Source organism: Acanthisitta chloris, unplaced genomic scaffold (assembly GCF_000695815.1).
Source record: "Acanthisitta chloris isolate BGI_N310 unplaced genomic scaffold, ASM69581v1 scaffold38030, whole genome shotgun sequence".
Lineage (NCBI taxonomy): Eukaryota > Metazoa > Chordata > Aves > Passeriformes > Acanthisittidae > Acanthisitta > Acanthisitta chloris.
The window spans coordinates 13,137-30,829 of NW_008654024.1; the positions used below are offsets into that span (position 1 = coordinate 13,137).

Below are 17,693 nucleotides of genomic sequence, written 5' to 3' on the forward strand. Positions count from 1 at the left end.
TCAGGGGAACAAAAGAAAGAAGCTGAGGGCCTAAAAGAACTCTGATAAAAACTGGTACAGAGTTTGGGATCCATAAGAGATTTTTTAAAAATGATTCAAAGTGTTTGCATGCTAATGAAGTTCACTCCTTGCTGCTTTTCATAAGCTTTGGTACATACAGAATTTGGTCATGTCACAATGTGACTTGCAGACCTACAGAATCGAGAACATATTCCAAGACAGTTGTAATGGTACAAGTAGGATACTAACTGCTTCAGAAAGATCCTTGTAAGGTCTCTTAATTTATTTGAGACACCTAAACTGAAAAAGTTGTAGATGGACAAGTCGAACAGCCCAAAACTCAGTCTGAATTAGGAAGTCTGATAATTTGTATAAAGCCATTCAGGAAACAATCTACCCCTGTCACACTCACCATGTAAACTGTTGCCAAATGAGAAAATAATGTTTTAAAATGCAGAGAAAAATGAGTCTTGCAGTTTTATATATAGTAAAGGTAAAATAATGGATAAGTAAAGGTAAAATAATGGATAAATATTAACTTACTAAATTACAAATAATCTTAATTAAAACAATGCTTTCTTATTTTGATACCTTTTTTGGCATTTATTAGGATCTGATGGTAGAAGATAATCTCTTAAAACTAGAACTGAAGCGCCTTCAAGATACTCTGTGTAATAAGGCAGAGAAAGTTCTAACACTGGAAAAAGAAAACTTGGCCTTAAAGAAAGCCATAGCAGAAAGAAATGAGGAAATTAAGGTCCATAAGGCAATGCTGGATTCCCAGATAAGATTCGTGGATCAAGAACGGCAACACATAAGGTAACTGTTCTTATATAAATTAAACTGGTAACTTTTATTGAGGAGGTTTAATGTAGGGACTTGCTGCAAAAGAGAAGCATTTCACCCAATTTCACCATTAGAGAAACTAAAGATGAAATAAATCTTGCTCAAAGTTACCTACCAAGACAGCTGAGGCCAGGACGAGATCCCTTCTCTGACACCCAGGCTGCAGTTCTAACCCCTCAGGGTACAAATCACTGGCTATGCTGTTGGTGAGGATCCTGTGCAGAACTGAGAGGGAACCTCAGGCACAGCAAATGCCACATATGTGTCACTCTGCAATTTTCCAAATAATTTGGGAATGTGAAATCATATGTCTGGAGGTATGACAAAGTGTACAAAACAGAGAATCATAGAATCATAGAATCAGCTGGGTTGGAAGAGATCTCAAAGATCATCGAGTCCAACACTACTGTGGTTACTAGACCATGGCACTAAGTGCCACATCCAATCTCACCTTGAAAACCTTCAGGGATGATGAATCCACCACCTCCCTGGGGCAGCACATCCCAATGCCTGAGCACTCTCTCTGTAAAAACTCTCTTCCTAATATCCAACCTAACCCTCCCCAGGCAGAGCTTGAGTCTTTGCCCTCTTGTCCTGCTGCTGGTTGCCTGGGAGAAGAGACCAACCCCCACCTGACTCCAACCTCCTGTCAGGGAGTTGTAGAGGGTGATAAGGTCTCCCCTGAGCCTCCTCTTCTCCAGGCTGAACACCCCCAGCTCCCTCAGCCTCTCCTCACAGCACTTGTGCTCGAGTCCCTTCACCAACCTCGTTGCTCTTCTCTGGACCCACTCCAGCACCTCAATATCCTTCCTGAACTGAGGGCCCAGAACTGCACCCAATACTCAAGGTGTGGCCTCACCAGCACCGAGTCCAGGGGCAGAATCACCTCCCTGGTCCTGCTGACCACGCTGTTCCTAATACAGGCCATTGCTTTTAAACAGTTTACTTCCAACTGCTGATAAAACTCTAATTTCTTTGGTTCATACAGTCTGTCTGGTTTGGGTTGTGGTGGTTTTTGCTTGGTTGGGTTTTTTCTTCATTTTAACTAATGAGCTCTCCATTATGTGTCCTATATAACAAATTAAATCTGAATTATGTATGTACCCTCTTTTAAAGCAACAACACACAAAATAACTTTTCCCTCCGGTAATAATCAGAGCAAAGAGTCTGGGAGGGTTTTAGCCCTGAAATCCCAGTGAATCTATCCAGCCAAAAATCGACACTTCAGCAGCTGAACTGCTGAAATCTGTCAAGCCTTGTTCACCCCCTGCCAACCACACCCCACGCAATGGGAAATTAGAGTGATTTAGTGTGACTGAGGCTTAACTGCTCACCCAGAGCACAGACTGTGGCTTTCTTCCTTTGGTAATTACCCAGCTAATTGGTACTTCCATGTAATTTGATTTGGGGTTGTTCCCTGCTGTTGCTTGTGCTCCTCCAGCAGTGGCAATGTGAAGGTACCAGCAGCAGCTGTGGCAGCTGTAGGACAGAAATGCCAAACCTGTAAATTTTGGGAGAGACTGTGGCACAGCCTCCCAGGATGTAATGAGCTGGAATATGAAAATAGATTTGACTCAGTTTAGAGCTGCAAAAGAAGTGTAGGTAACCCTACAGCGGATGTCTGTGGCTGGGAGGACACAGAAAGCACTCAGGAGCAGCACAACTGCTGCCCTGCCTGCCCCGTGGTACAGCCTGCTGGAATAACACCAGCAACTTAGACTGCCCACAAAGCACTAACAGACACTGTCTCAACCCATTTATTTTTTCCCCAAATAATCAGTGCTGAATTCCATGATCGCCTGAGTAAAATTGACAAACTGAGACGCAGATTTGAAATTTTTACATTAACCATGATGCCACCCGAAGGAGAGGAGGAGAAAACTCATGCCTACTATATAATTAAGGTATTTTATTAACATAATTCATTATGATTCAAGTATTTAAGCTACAGATTTCCCAGGGCTCTGTTCAAATACCTGAGACAACCTCTGTGCCGCCTGCTTACTTTGAGTCTAATTGTTTTACATTATCTGACACCACTGGTTATTTAAATGATACAGCAACTTCACATGAATCTCTTTAGAACCTTAATTTTAAGCATTTTGAAAACTTTCACTTTACACTTCTTTGTAAATTAATTCGCTCATTAATTTACAAAGACACAAGAATTACTGATCAAGCAGTAACACACTATGAACTGATAAGTTTATCACAGACTCACATGATCTTAAATTCTTCTACCTGTTGAGTTATTTTTGGGTATTTATATGGTGTTTGTACCTTGAAGAATGTCAGTTTTCCCCTTCTACTTATCAATCACCTACGCATACTTCAGCTTTTAACTGGGAAGAAGACAAAATCAGTCTTTATCCATAATGCAATATCCTGGTTCTGGAACAAGAATGTGTTACTTTTGATCTCCACAAATTCTCTGATTACCTGTTTAAGCAAAACTTCTAGCTGTGATCTTGGCTCTGAAGTTCATCTTTTTCTTATTCTGAAGTGTTAAATTTCTTAGTGATGGTATTTGTGCTACTATGAGATCCAGCCCAGCAGAAGACCTTCATTAAATCTCTGTGGTCACTGTGGATGTATAAAATCCCCTCTACAGCTATGGACATTTCTCAACATAACAGATCTTCAAAGGGGCTGCAGAAAATACTTCACCTGCTGAATGTTTCTTAAATCTCACTAGTCAGATAAATGAAGAGTTACAAGTAATTCCCAAACTGGACGACTTATTACAGTCTCTCAGTGGTTTGATATAATGTACAATCTCAACTCTTACTTGGATTTTGTGGGTGAAGGAAACAGATGTGAAGCATGTGCTGCAGTTCTTGTCAGGAGTGCAAGGCAAAGAGACTGCTCTGCAGATGGTGTGGATATTGCTGGTCAGGACGTAGTCAGCTGAGCTGGAGATGCAGATACCCATCATTAAATACCTCAAGGAACTTCCAATACTATAAATAACTACTCCTTCCAGTTCCCTAGTAACTCAAATCTCAGTTCAAGGGATTTTTAACCCCTAAATATGAGTGGTATTTTTTTTCTGTATAATTGCCTTAATATTTTCAGTATATTTACAGTTACCTAAAATATTGGGTTTGCTTTCAGGCTGCCCAGGAAAAAGAATTACTTCAACAGGAAGGTGATGATTTGGATGCAAAGATCTGCCAAGCTGAAAAAGAAATCATAGCTCTGGAAAACACTTTACGTGTACTTAATGAGTGCAACAGCAATTACCGCAGCTCTGTCAAGGAAGTCACTGAGATAAGTATGTAAAACAGAAATTGCTGTTTGCTCTGTGGGTTAGGGATGATGATATAGCTTGAGTATGTGGTGGGGAAATTCCAGGGCACAAGAGAATGAATCACAGAGACTAAACTGATAGTAGCAAAAGGGAGTGTAATTCCCAAACTGCTGTGAATAGTTCAGCAGAATAAGCACAGAAGTGTAGTCAACTGTAATTAACTACTATTTACATTCTCTGAGATTTGTGTGAAAATCTCTAAGCCTATATAAACTTTGTAAATAGTCATAAGTAGGAACAGGGAGAAGAGGCAAAGCATAAAGATGATTACAGGGGGGATCATTACTGAGATGAAGGAGTTGCCCACTGAAGTACATGGGTGTAGCAGATAACTGCATGGCACAGCAAGCACTGCTCCCTCTGTGATGCTGCCACACACAGCTACTAATTCAAACCACAGCAGCAGGACAAGTTGTGCCACTGCTGGCACAATATGGTATACTGAGCCAGCTCAGGCACAAAACTGTACCCACACCAACTCTACAGGCAGTTTAGGAACACACATGGTAGCGATGAAAACTAATCCCATAGTTACACCTTTATGATCTCCCATTTTCACACAGAACTGGGGAAAAAGCAGTGAGCTGTCATTTAGGAACATGAGGGAGAGTAAAACTTACACTGCACTGTTTTACTGTAGTGTCAGCAGATTTAGGCATGGACTACCTAACTACAAGTTTTTGGATACTGGAAATTCCTCAGAATTCTGAAAAATATCTTCGGCTGTGGTTTCTGATGCCACATAAGCTTGCTCTTTCGGGGGAACTTTGGTTGTTTAGTGTCTAAAAACAATTACTATGAGAAATTACAGAAACTCAATTCTAGAAAATACTTCATTATTTAACTTTTGTGCCCTCTGCTGGCTCTGGAACCAGTAGCTCTTAAACCACCCTCCCTCACAAAGCTAGTTACTTTTCCACAGTGATTTGGAATTAGTAGGAGAGTATTTAGAAAAACAACCCTCAAACCATGAGGTCTCTGAAATACTGCCAACACCAATATGGTAATACTCTGTGATGTTTAAGGTGCAATGTATATTCAAGTAAAAATTCAGTTGCATACATTGCTTGTCCAGCAATAATGCTGCCTCATTGTTTGGGATGACAGGTGAGGAAGATGAAGAAATATTTCAACTAGAGAAGGAGAAAAAGGATGTTGAGAAAAAATACAGAAACAAACAAAGAGAGATCAAGGACCTTCAGGAAAATCTCCAGGTAAAGTACAAGTTCCAGTCATGCAAACAAGAGTGCAGCATGTAGCTAAATCCATGCAAGCCATCCTAGAGGAAGAGTAGGAAATTGTGGTACACATTTCTGTCTGCTCCATTATACAGACGTGATTTTTAGAAGGTTCTACCTCTCCTTTAAAAAAACTGAGTACTTATTTGAATTTTCTTGAATCACGACAAAACCCCAAGTCTTTAGCAGTTTCCAGATGCACACTGACAGCTGCTCTGTTCTGACATCCACTGAAGCAGCTCTATTTGTGTGCAGTATACACCACTACTGTATCATCCTGTCCAGCACTGAAGAGATTAAACTCCACGTACCTTGTGTCCTCTGGTATCTACAGCCCAGGATTTTGTCTGGAACAGATTCAGTTTTATAAGCATTCAGGGTGCTCCAGTTTAAATAGGATGGATTTAGCTGACTTGTAACTTAGCAGTCTGAGCACCCAAACACAGCTAAAGGAGAGCCTGTGTTCAGGCTGCACAGCAAGGACACATCTGTGCTATCAAAAAAGCCACTTGGACCTTCAGAAAGAGCAGCACTTAATCCTGATGTGTGACACTTCAGGTATAATTTTGTTAGGCAAAAGAAATCAAAGGCACACTGTCATATCCCACATGATTTGTCTAAGCCCTCAGTCACTGGCTACAGTCAACAAACATTCCTATTGTTTATCCTACCACCACAGGATAGATCCCTTACTTCAGAGATGTTATTTCTTAAGGTAAAGAAAAGTGACACAGCTCATCAGGGAGTAAATCCTGTGGTGTTACAGCACACCCTTTCCTACATTTTTATGTCTTTATTTTTTAGAAAAACAGAGCTGCCCTTACAGAGCTGGTGCTACTCATTCCCGTCAAAGTTATCCATCTGTTCCCACAGAAACAATGTAGGGGTTTTTTTTAGGGTAGCTTGCACTGGTTGGTATTGTGCCAAGTAAACTGTTTGTAGACACTGCTCAGAGGCACATCTGAAAATACATAACTGTAACTTCATTAAATGTACCTTTAAAAGACAAGTACATTACCTGGTAGTGCTTTAGCCAGGTCTGACTGGAAGAAAGTTTTGAGTCATCTTATCATTAGCACTAATTGCTGGAGCTGCATTTAGACACAAGTAGTAGCAATAACAGACAGACTAATACAAAAAGTGAAAGGATACCAAAACTGCTTTATAAAATAACACTATTGTTCAAATGAATTTGCAGAGCATGCAACAAAATTTTGATGTGGTACTGAAGAAGGAAGCATTCGTCCAAGTGCAGAAGAAGGAAAAACAAGCTGTTATTCTGCAGCTGAACAGAGACATTGAAGAACAGAAGCCAAAACTAGAAAGGGCTATGAAACAGGTTTGTGTATTTATTGATAACAACTTCTAACTTTATAGCAATAGACACTAGTGTGGGTTAAACTCTGTGGTTTTAACTTAGCAGGTTTCTGATAAAGTGTTGCATTTTCGTAAGAGCAGTGCTTTAAATATATTTGTGTTAAGTGTTCCAGACTATCCAGAGAAATTCAGTCTCTGAACAAAACTGAAACACAGGAAAAAAGAGACCTTGATCTTCGTGAATTGAAAAGCTTCAGCAGAACTGTTGACCAAGTGTTAGCTGATGTTCTGGAAGCACATCCTGATTTAACTGAACCCTTTCAGCTGTACTTTGCCCAGGTGAGCTTTCCAGTTAACTGCCACCACAATCCTGATTGACAGCTCCAGCCTACTAGAGATAGTCTAGTGTCTTTCAAGGGCAACTCCTAAATTCAACAATATACTTACAGTAAAACAGGAAAAAGTGTTCATCTGCTTTCAACATCTCTTCAAATACAAAGCACTATAAACCCTCCTGATATCCCAGACCCATTATACAACCATTAGGTAACTTGTTTTTTCTTTCCACATTTTCTAGTCCAATTTAGAGCTTCCTACAATCAGTTCTGCTGGTGGTAGTCAAAACTGTCGATCACCATGCACACAGAGCTCACTACCTCCTCCCAGGTAAGTATTAGCATTGCTGGGTTGGTTTGGGGCTTCAAAGTATAAACCATCAAAATTAGTCCCTGACAGAATTTCTCACTCCTGAAGGGCTTAATTGTCTCTACTTCCTGAAGACTCTATAAAAACTTTCTCTTTATACGTCCTTTTATGTTTAACAGTGTTATTAAGTTAAATGATTGAGTTCACTTCAGCCTTCATCACGTTTTAAAAATAAAACAGTGACAGAATAATTGAATTTACTTGTGTTAATTGTGCTCTAATTAAAAAGTGTTTTTCACAAAAAAAGCACAATTTTGAGCCACATTTTACAGTTGGTAGTGTGAACTCCCCTAATTAAAGAGAGAAGATATATATGCTTTTCTTGATACCTTCCCCTGTTCAAGGTATGCTCAAATATTGCCTGTACCATGCTGACCAGTTGTGATCCAACATTCCCAGAGGTTACTGAAGCCATGGGTGGTAATGGCTACAGAGATCTTTTAAGGGGATCTTACCCAGAAGGAGCACAACTGCTGGGTGGCTTTGTTCTGAGCCACCACTGGCAGCTGGTTTAGATACAGATTTCTGTATCCTGATGAATAAACTTTTGCCTTTCAGAATCTCCAGAAGAACAAGTTCAGGCTCTACTCAGGCTTCATCAATCAGAGTCGTAGACCTGACCTTGTCAATCTCCACTCCTACAGAAGCAGCAGCTGGTGGCTCAGAGCCATCCAGCAGAGCCAGCACCTCGGGTATTTTTAGAAGCAAAGAAGTGTGTTAAGCCATCTTTTGAAGGCCACACCAGCTGAGACTTCTGAATTTTTGCAACTGACCTATATCCATGGAGTTACCTGGAAAACTTGCAGCTGAAGTATAATTGTTTCTGTGTGGTTGTGCTACCCACCTTTGCAGATCTCACTGTAAACAGAGTTCAACTTTCTCTGTAGCAACACATCAGCTCCTTGTAGAACAAATACCTATCAAGAAAGCTCAAAAACAAAGGTTTGTACTCAAACTTACCTAGACAATAAACACTGTTGTAAAACTCTGTACTTCAGTTGGGAGTTTTTCACATTACTTTCAGAGAACATACAGTGCATTTAAAGAAGGCAATAGACTTGCCTTCACAGACAGGGCAAGGTTCCATTCAGTCAGGCAGCACAGAGAACCAGTGCACCACTATAAAACACCCCAGCAACATTAACAAAAATCCAGACACAAAATTAAGAAAAATTAAGAAAATTTAATGATCAAACCAGCTATATACATTGATGGCACATGATTTCGTCCAGTTATCCCTTTTCTATAGCTGGAACTTAAGTTTGATAGAAAAATATCCACAGTCCGTAGTACCCTGGAACCAAACCCATCTGTTCTTAAAGTGCATGTTTGATGCAAGTCACAGCTAACTATGTCCAGGGCTACCCAAGGATTTCAACCCATCAGACAGAATATTGTACAGGAACACCTCAAATTAAGAGCACAGGAAACTTGTATTTTAAATAATAATATTTTATATAAGGTATCTTTTCATCTCTTTGCACCATATGATGTTTTAGAATTCTTTGACATTCTGAAATACAGAACAAATTCTGCCCTTCTGTCCCTCTTTATGCGCATTTCCTCACAAGATACTCAGTTAAACATTCATTTAACTACACTCAGCCAAATAGTGTCTTCTCAAATACTTTATTTCTTCTGCTTACTTCCTTTTTCCCTCTCAAACTCAGCTATTTGATTGAATATGTTAACTAAGTTCTGGGGCAGGTTTCTTTTAATGCCACTTTCTGTTTGTTCTGTACCATTTAAAGACATTTCCTCCTCTGGTTCCTTTGTTTTATCAGTTTCCTCATAACTTCTTTTCCTAGTCTTAGACTCACTTTCATTTTTATGCTGCCCTGACACATACCTGTCACTATCATAACCTTTGTCACCTTCACGTGAGCAGGTGCTAGAATATGACCTGTACTTCCCCCCTGATTTGCCAGAGTGGTCAGACCCTGATGGAGACATGTAATACCTGTCTTGACCTGAGCCATGTTTTCTAAACTGTTCTCTTCTCCCCTCCATGTCCCTTTCAAACCTCCTGTAATAATGCACCCTGGGTTTATCATATGACTTATGATAGGAACCCGAGGAACCTCTCCAACTGGAGAAAAATCTATCCGGTTTACCATATTTTTCAGTTTTGCTACTACTTGGCAGATTTCTGGAGCTACTGTAAGAATCTCTTGAATCTTCAGACCTACCTCCAAAAGTGTCTTCATCATCACCTGAAGTCCTCGAAAGAGAACAGTGTCTGTCTTTCTCTTTTACCTCCGTTTTTGGACATGCTAAGCTGTCCTGCCTTTCCAGCAGCTTCTCCACTTCAAAACTTTGGTTAAGAAAGGAAGCAGAGGTATCAGCCGGAGGCGAATACCACTCCTCATTCCTATTATGATCTTTGTAACGGGAAGAAGCTCTAGATGAGCTTCTTTTGGAGCTGCGAGCAGACTCGGATCTATGTCGACGCTTTTTCCTATGTTTCTTGTGATCAGAGGAAGAGGAGGAAGAAGAAATTGATACATCTGATGATGAATCACTTGATGATGATGAGGAGGAGGAAGAAGAAGAAGAGGAGGAGGAGGAGGAGGAGGAGGAAGTTGATACTTTCCTTTTCTTCTTCAACCTAAAAAAATGTAATTAACCTGTGAGAAAATCTTCAGTATTAGGCAAAACTTATATGTAAAAAGCAAATCTGTATACCCCAGAGTCTAAACTATGTGAATGAAAACTGAGCCTGACCTGGCAAGACAATTTCAAATGTCGTTTCTTGATCAAAAAATTAAGATTACATCCAATGAACAGTTGGTAATAAAAATCATCATTCCCAATTTCACATTTTTTTGCATTACACTTTGCAAACACATCATGGTCCAAAGTATTCCTTAAACAACTCCTCTTCCACACATACCTCCACTAAAGGTTATATGCACTAAGGGACACTACCCCCACAAACATTCTGGAGGAAAAGCATCTTACCTAGGGAGAAGTTCTCCCTAGCTTACTGTTGGACAATCTGTCTGGTATGGGTTGTTCACAGTCTTGCCTGCACTTATTGCCACATCACCATACACTGAATATAACAGTTACCTTTTCTCTTCTTTTAAGAGCTTACGCAATTTTTCTGCACTTGTTTCTACTTTCTTTGCTTTCTGTCTTTCTTCTTTGGCAGCTTGTTTCTCCCTCATTTCCAAAGATTTCTTTTTTCAACCCAAGCATCATAAAAAAAATTATATTAGTAGTGTTAACATGGGTATTTTCCCCCCATTCAACCCCATTCAGATGTATAATTACACCAGGGATGTTTTAGCAGGATTCCCAGATCAAAAATTAATATTGTTCAGGAGTTTGGTATTGGCCATTGTGACAATCAGGTTTATATTTAAGGACCATATTGCAGTTTTTATTCCATTAAAAAATATGTTTGACCAGTCATTGCAGTGGTACCCATGATCCACCACATGGTGAGGCAGGGAGCCCCAAAGTTATACAGAGAATATGCAAAATATCCCCGATATTAGCAACATGTAGAAAAGAAGAAAAAAACCCAACCAAAACCATAAAAAAGTTTGAGGGAAAGTATCATTATCATCATTATTGTAGTTTACAAGTGAAACATGGCAGAACCCAGTGCAAGGCGAATCGAAGTTGGCCATGTTTGAATACAAACCATTGGGTAACAATTTCACAGACCAGTTTGACGCATAGTTTACGTAAGAAATCACGTTCCAGGGGTTTGGTGGTGATGAGCAGCACCAGATGTCAGCCACAGCAACAATGGTCCCATTCAGAGGAAAATGCATTGGAGAAAAACACATAATCAGTATTACAGGAAAACACACTTGAGTGTCATTTCAGCCATTCTAGCACAGGACAGTATCAGACTTATGCATTAAAACACAGGTAAATGCAGATGAATCTCACCAGATGAATCCTCAAACTACTTAAGTCTGTAAGAGATCATCAGACTTCTGCCACCTACAGCTCTACAGAGTAGCTCTATCAAGGCCTGGAGTGAGCAGGAAGTCTGATTATGGTTTGAAAACTCAGCAACTGTCTTAACAGCTATAATAAAGGAAACTCTTCATTGCAGCCAAGGCCATGCACACCAACAAACAACAGCTATCTTTATCTGCTACAACAACAACCATAGGAAAATGTTAAAGGAGAAAAAATATATCTCCTATTTGCTGAGAATATTCTTCATCATTAACTGACACTGCCCAGACACCCAGTTATCCATGATGTAGTGCAGTTTTATTAGAAGATTGTCCTATCTCCTCTTCCCCCTTCTTTCCACACAACCTGTCAGCATTATGGCTCCACCAACTGAAGAACTGCTGACTAAGGCCATCTACCCCAGACTATGTATGTCCTCGCATGCAGAAGCACAGAACAAAACGAGAATGTTCCTCAGTGCTCTATTTTACTCTTTGACCCACGCTGGAAAACAACACAAGCAAAGGAGGTAAATAAAAGGCAAAAGATGACAACTCAGATTAGCACAGAGACCCACCAGGCTCACCTGGGAAACATGCTGCGTGCAAGAGAAGAGAGAAAAAACCACCAGACAGCAGAGGAGAAAGCTGAGGTATTCAAACTGTCTGCCCACCCACCCTCCACCTCCTGCTGTTTGCCTTTCAATTACCTCTTGATTTCCACTCTCGTATGATCTCCCTGTGCCTTAGCTTTGCCTGGTATTAATCTATCTTTCCCCACATGCCAAGGATCTGGCTAGTACTACAGTGTCAATGCCTATTTGGTTTGCATGAAGTGTTTCACACTTTGCATGTTTGTGTTCATGGAATGTTTTAAGTTAACATTAATCATGCTTGTGTGATGGGATATTCTTATCCCTGCTTTTGTCTTTCCCTCTCTCCACTGCCTGGCATTTCTTAACTATCCTTTTCAAAACAATGGAGACATAAGAGGTACCTTTCTTCTGGTAGGTACAGCCATAATGCTCACTAGAAAAGATTTACTGTGGAGTAGGGAAGCAGAGAATAAGACAAACCATCAATCTAAACCCTCACTGTCCAGAAGACTTAAAATGAATTTTGATGTTCACCTGTGGTCAATGAGAGCACCAGATAGAAAGTAAAGAATCACCTGCATGTGCTTACGGAGTTTGGTTAAGGCCTCTTCTGCTTCCTGAAAAGTATCATCCAAACTTAAGGCTTTTTTATAATAACTCTCAGCATTTAGCAGTTTGTCTTCCTCTTCCAACCTAAAATTAAAGTGATAATTTATATACAGTTAAGACATGTATTTATTTTGACAGCTTTTTCTTATTTTTAGGACTTTCTTATTTGCTCTGACACTTCCACTGCATCCCTCCAATCCCCTCTATCACCTCAGCCCACCTCAGCAACAACATAGAATGATATTTCTGATGTTATCATCTTCTGATCATCAAAAGTAACACTATGCTTTGGAATGTCAGTTCCAGTTTCAAAAAACACTGTCTCTATCTTCTTAACACAAGGCTTAAAAGAAACCTATTCCCTGAAGAGTCAAAATTAACATTTTGTGTTAGGAGCAGTTCACCAATATTTCAGCAGAGTAACAGAACATCATTCTGTTACAAAAACTTTCTTATAAAAACCCAAACACAACCTTTTGGAACACATTCAAACATTTCACAGGACTTTATGCAAGCCTGGTATCCAACCAGTGAAAGGACATCAGGGATTAAAAAGGATAACAAGGATTAAACCTCAAATATTTTGCCAGGATTTTAACTGGGATGGAGGACAAAGCGTAAACCAACTACATGAGCAGGGATATTTCCAAAGGCTTTTTCCTGAAAACATATACCCAGGAAGGGAAAATGCCATTCTGTGTCCTAAATGGAATGGTATTAAAACACTACTATGAGAAAAACTGTTAGCAACCAACCAAAAGCACAGCCCCAGCACTTACTGCTCGCCTCTTTCCACAAGAGTCTGACACAGGTATTTTCTTGCATTTCTATGGGTAGGACAGTTTTCTAAAGCAATTTCAAAATCCCCTATGGCTTTGTTCAGACTTCCTTTTGTTGCATACCTAGAACAGAAAGTCGCAGGGATTGCAGTGATGTTTCTCTTTCACAAAGTAGAAAAAACAATGAAACAAGGAGACTTACAGAGCTCCACGTGCTACCAAAGCTTCAACATTTTGTGGATCAATTTCCAAAGCCTTGTTGTACTCATTCATGGCTTCCACATGGCGCCCGACCTTAAAATAATCCACCCCAGCCTTCACACTGCAGAAAAAATATGTAACAAATAGTATGTACAGTTAGTCTGTGCAGATTTTGTTACTGACAAAATATGGTTCTAAACAAGAGACAGGTAATAAAACCTGACCCCATTATCAGGTACTTCACACTGGCATTTCAAATTAATGCAATATTGATGTAATTCCACAACAATGTACTGTCTTCAATCCAAAATCTTAATGCATTGGGGAGCAATTCTGCAGATAGTGCCACTGCATTGCACTGTTTCCACTCATGGGATGACTATTTAAGCACTTCTGTGCACAAGCTTAACTACATCCACCCAAAGCTGAAATTCCCTTTGGACCAACAGCACGAGGTGCCATGGGCAGACAGCACACACCAGAACCAGTTCACCTCAAACCTGAATAATCTGGGGTTTTACATTTCAGATGGCCTCAGCCTTCTTCCACATTTCCTAAGAGATGAACTTATTGGAAGAGAACTGATATAAGCTGATTTTCAGAACTTTTCATTACAGACCTTTCTAAAGAAAATAAAGTTATAAGCAACACTTTTTCTGAGGTTAATCAAAGTCGCAAAACACCATTTTAAGAAAAACACTGCTTTATGCATAGAAACCAGAAATTCTGAGGTTTCACTCAGAATTCTTTTTTTAGCGGATAGATTCAAAACAAGTTTTTCCACAAAAAGTTTACATTTTTAGGAGACATGTCTCTCTTACTTCTGCTTCCTCCATCCTGTACCATGCCCAAATACCCTGCAGTCTAAAAGCAGTAGCACCTGCCCAGAGCTATTCCAAATGCAGCCAGAGAAATACATTTAACTTCTCAAAGACAGCAAGTGCAGTTGTTACCTCTATGCTCTGAGCCTTACATGGCATGACAAGCAGCATCAGGTCATTCAACACCCAAATATAAAATGGAAAATTATCTACCTGGTACGTAATTTGGTACTAAATGTACTCACAAATCTTGCTCTTATCAATGGGTCAGGATATTATCAATATTCTAAGAAGTTCTCCCTTGAACCTGACACACATTTTGGAACCAGATCTCGAGATTTTATCTATCACATACCCACTTGGCAGTTAGGTAGGTTACATCACTACACATGCAGTAGAAAAACTGGTTCAAAGTGTATTTTCTTGGAAGAAATATAATCTAGAACCTATTCTATCTCAACACAAAGCTCTGATAAGAAGTATCACATACCATTTCAAGGCCCAAGATGCAGACTGCTTTTTCCTCAACGCTGGGGCATAATCTTCTTCATTGAAATTTTTACTTTAAGAACAAACAAACAAAACATCAAGTTGCTCTTCTGGGTCTACAAAGATAAGCTTACAATACGTGATGCAGTTGAAATATTATTTGCACATGTCTTACTGCTCTCCCTCAGTCAGGAATGTCCTTTCATGTTTCTGAAACTTGTTTTTCCCAAACCATTCCAAAGGTGCTGAACTGAACTAGTACAACTGCAGTACCTTTAACATTAACTGCAGTACATTTAACAAAAACAGCCCAAGTTCCCACTTGCTTTGAGCCTGTAGAGCTCACAACATCAATCATTGTATATATTTTACCCTATCTTACTAAAGAGGTCAGATCCTTTACTAAAATAAACATTGTGAATAAACATCTGACAGAAAACATTAAAACTTAAACATCCTGCATCTCAAGCCAAAGATGCTGACAAGAGTTAAGCAATAAATTCCTAAAGTACTTGGTATCTAACACTGTGTGTGATAAGGTGCCTTGTTTATTCAGAGCAGTAGCATTTCAAATGCAGATTTCTTACTCTAGAGGAGTTTGCTTTTAAATATTTAAGGACATGTAAGCTGCAGTCATGCAAGTCAGAATGAAAAAGGTTTAAGTATAAGTGGTCTAGGACTTCCACTCACAAGTCTATTTCAATGGATTAGAATAATCTTCACGGAGCTATAGGATAGGAACAATGTAAAAATCACTTACATTTGAAGACTTCTCAGCAAAGACGGTGGATTTGACTCACTTAGTCCTAGTTTTTCTGCTAAATATTCAACTAATGATGGATTAGCAAATCCTGGGGAACGATGCAAAACCTCTTCAAATGTTTCTCCTGTATTAGCAACTTCCAGGCTTCGCCTTAAAAAAGCACCAATGTACACAAATGAAACCTCACAGGCTCTATGCTCAATTTTATCACGCTTATGTTTAGAATCAAATGCCTATATTGATACATATATATTACTGCTCACAAGCTGTTCCCTTCCACACACATGTATTTTCCTACTATTTACCTACTCTTATATCCTTGACCTTTGACAGCCACCTATGTATCTCCATGGCATACAAAAACAGTACAAAAATTGGCAGAGATAGCCATGTCCTTTTGTACTCTACAGGTAATTTTATTCCAGTCTGCCAAGGTTTTTGCTTCTTTTCTGTTTGTTTGTTAACACTGTCCCACAGCAGCAGATACCTGACTCTGCTTTTTGCTTTCTTATATTTTGGGAATGAAGCTAAAAAACCAACCACACCTACACATCCAGACACAAGTATATTAAAGAGATGAGCAAAGGACTGTGTAATCACCCAATTAAATCAGAAACACCACTGACAAGTTTAAGGGACAGACAGACTGTCAGAGATGCTCTTCAGACACACTGACTACACCTAGCAAGTGCAGACAAAGAGCTCATCCTTACTTATAATGCAGTGGGAAGTCATCAGAGGTGATTACACCCAGTTTTGTACTGGAGAGATTGGGTGGAAGAGCTGAGCTGTAAAGCGACACCGTGAGCTTCTCATGGTAACGATCAACATCCTTGACTGCAGCTACAGAAATAACAGAAGATAAAATTTCAGAAATGTCTCAAAGCCAAGACAAACCAATCCCTGACAGCTTCTGCAGCTATACACCTCGGATGAGGTCTCCAGTTTGATAATACGACAGAGGATCTCCATGGTTGCTCTGAGGAGGCACATCCCTCACAGGACACAGAGCCTGCAACAGAAGAAAGCAGGAATATCACAAATGAAGCCAAATGGGTTTTTTAATTCCCAAGATTAAGCCAGAGAAAGATTATTTTAAGCTTAAAGCACACCAGAATCATAGTACATAAAGTATGGCTTGGTTAAAATACAAATTCATGCATCCATAAATAACAAACATTTCAAGCCAAAAATAATCCAGTGTGGGTCACAACATGTTTACTGGCTTAGCAAAGCATCATAAGCTGCCTAAAAAGTCAGACACCACCCAAAGGTCAGTTTCACCTTCACACACACCACGTTAAGAGGTGCAAGAGGCAACTAATACATTACACCTGTCAGAAATGAAGTATTGACCCAAGCTGTATCTTACAGTGATTTCCAAATCTGCAATCTCCCGTATGACACCACTTCCCAGGCAGATCAGCACCATGAAAAAGCCAAATTCACGGATGGAAGAAATCCTGCCAATCACGATGTCCCCACGCTCGATGTCGCGGAAGAACAGCTCCCTCCTCTCCTCCCTGGGCACATCCATGAACCGCCCCAGGGGCGGCATGACAGCGTAACACTCTGCAACACAGTACCAGGCATGGTCACAGAACCCCGAGCCACAGCAAAACATGTTAACAACTGATGCGTTTGTGCTGAAAGAACATGTTACAATCTGATGTATTTGTGCTAACTGAAGAACACACTAAGATGTGGTGTATTTGTGATAACAGGAGAACACACAAAGATGTGATACATTTGTCCTAACTGGAGAACACACTAAGATGTGATGTATTTGTGCTAACAGAACACGTTAAAATCTGACCTGTCAGTGCTAACAACAGGTTTGTGCACAAGCTATAGAAAGCAGTAACAACAATTTTAAGCCTGATTTTAGAGGTATCACTAGTCCGAGCGCCCTCACACTTACACGCGGCGCTCTCACCCACCCACCCTCATTCTCTTCGATCGTGTCCTCGATCGGCCCGTTGGGTTTCCACGAGTGCGCGAAGAGCAGATCCGCCTTCTTGGCGATGAAGCGCTTTATCTCGGTGTCGACGCTCGCCCTCTCTTTCCTGGGGAAGGAGAAGGCGGTGAGCGCAGCCCCG

At 40.1% G+C, this 17,693-nt stretch overlaps 2 protein-coding genes across 2 annotated transcripts in view; one reads left to right on the forward strand and one right to left on the reverse strand.

Annotated features, from left to right (window-relative positions):
- CCDC39 (coiled-coil domain containing 39) overlaps positions 1–8,137 on the forward strand; it is a 20,630-nt gene extending 12,493 nt beyond the window's left edge. The window contains exons 12-19 of the mRNA XM_009083034.1: positions 611–819; positions 2,627–2,750; positions 3,961–4,120; positions 5,264–5,370; positions 6,593–6,733; positions 6,877–7,050; positions 7,289–7,377; positions 7,984–8,137. Of these exons, the coding sequence (XP_009081282.1) occupies positions 611–819; positions 2,627–2,750; positions 3,961–4,120; positions 5,264–5,370; positions 6,593–6,733; positions 6,877–7,050; positions 7,289–7,377; positions 7,984–8,137 (1,158 nt within the window). The remainder of the gene's footprint in view (positions 1–610; positions 820–2,626; positions 2,751–3,960; positions 4,121–5,263; positions 5,371–6,592; positions 6,734–6,876; positions 7,051–7,288; positions 7,378–7,983) is intronic.
- Positions 8,138–8,794: 657 nt separating this feature from the next.
- Positions 8,795–17,662, reverse strand: TTC14 (tetratricopeptide repeat domain 14; the record flags this gene model as incomplete). The annotated part of the gene is made up of 11 exons (XM_009083046.1): positions 8,795–10,024; positions 10,489–10,598; positions 12,508–12,625; positions 13,321–13,443; positions 13,523–13,642; positions 14,833–14,904; positions 15,592–15,744; positions 16,308–16,437; positions 16,522–16,606; positions 16,967–17,166; positions 17,539–17,662. Coding segments are annotated over 11 exons (2,214 nt in total), but the record flags the coding sequence as incomplete, so codon positions are not given.
- Between the last annotated feature and the right edge of the window lie 31 nt (positions 17,663–17,693).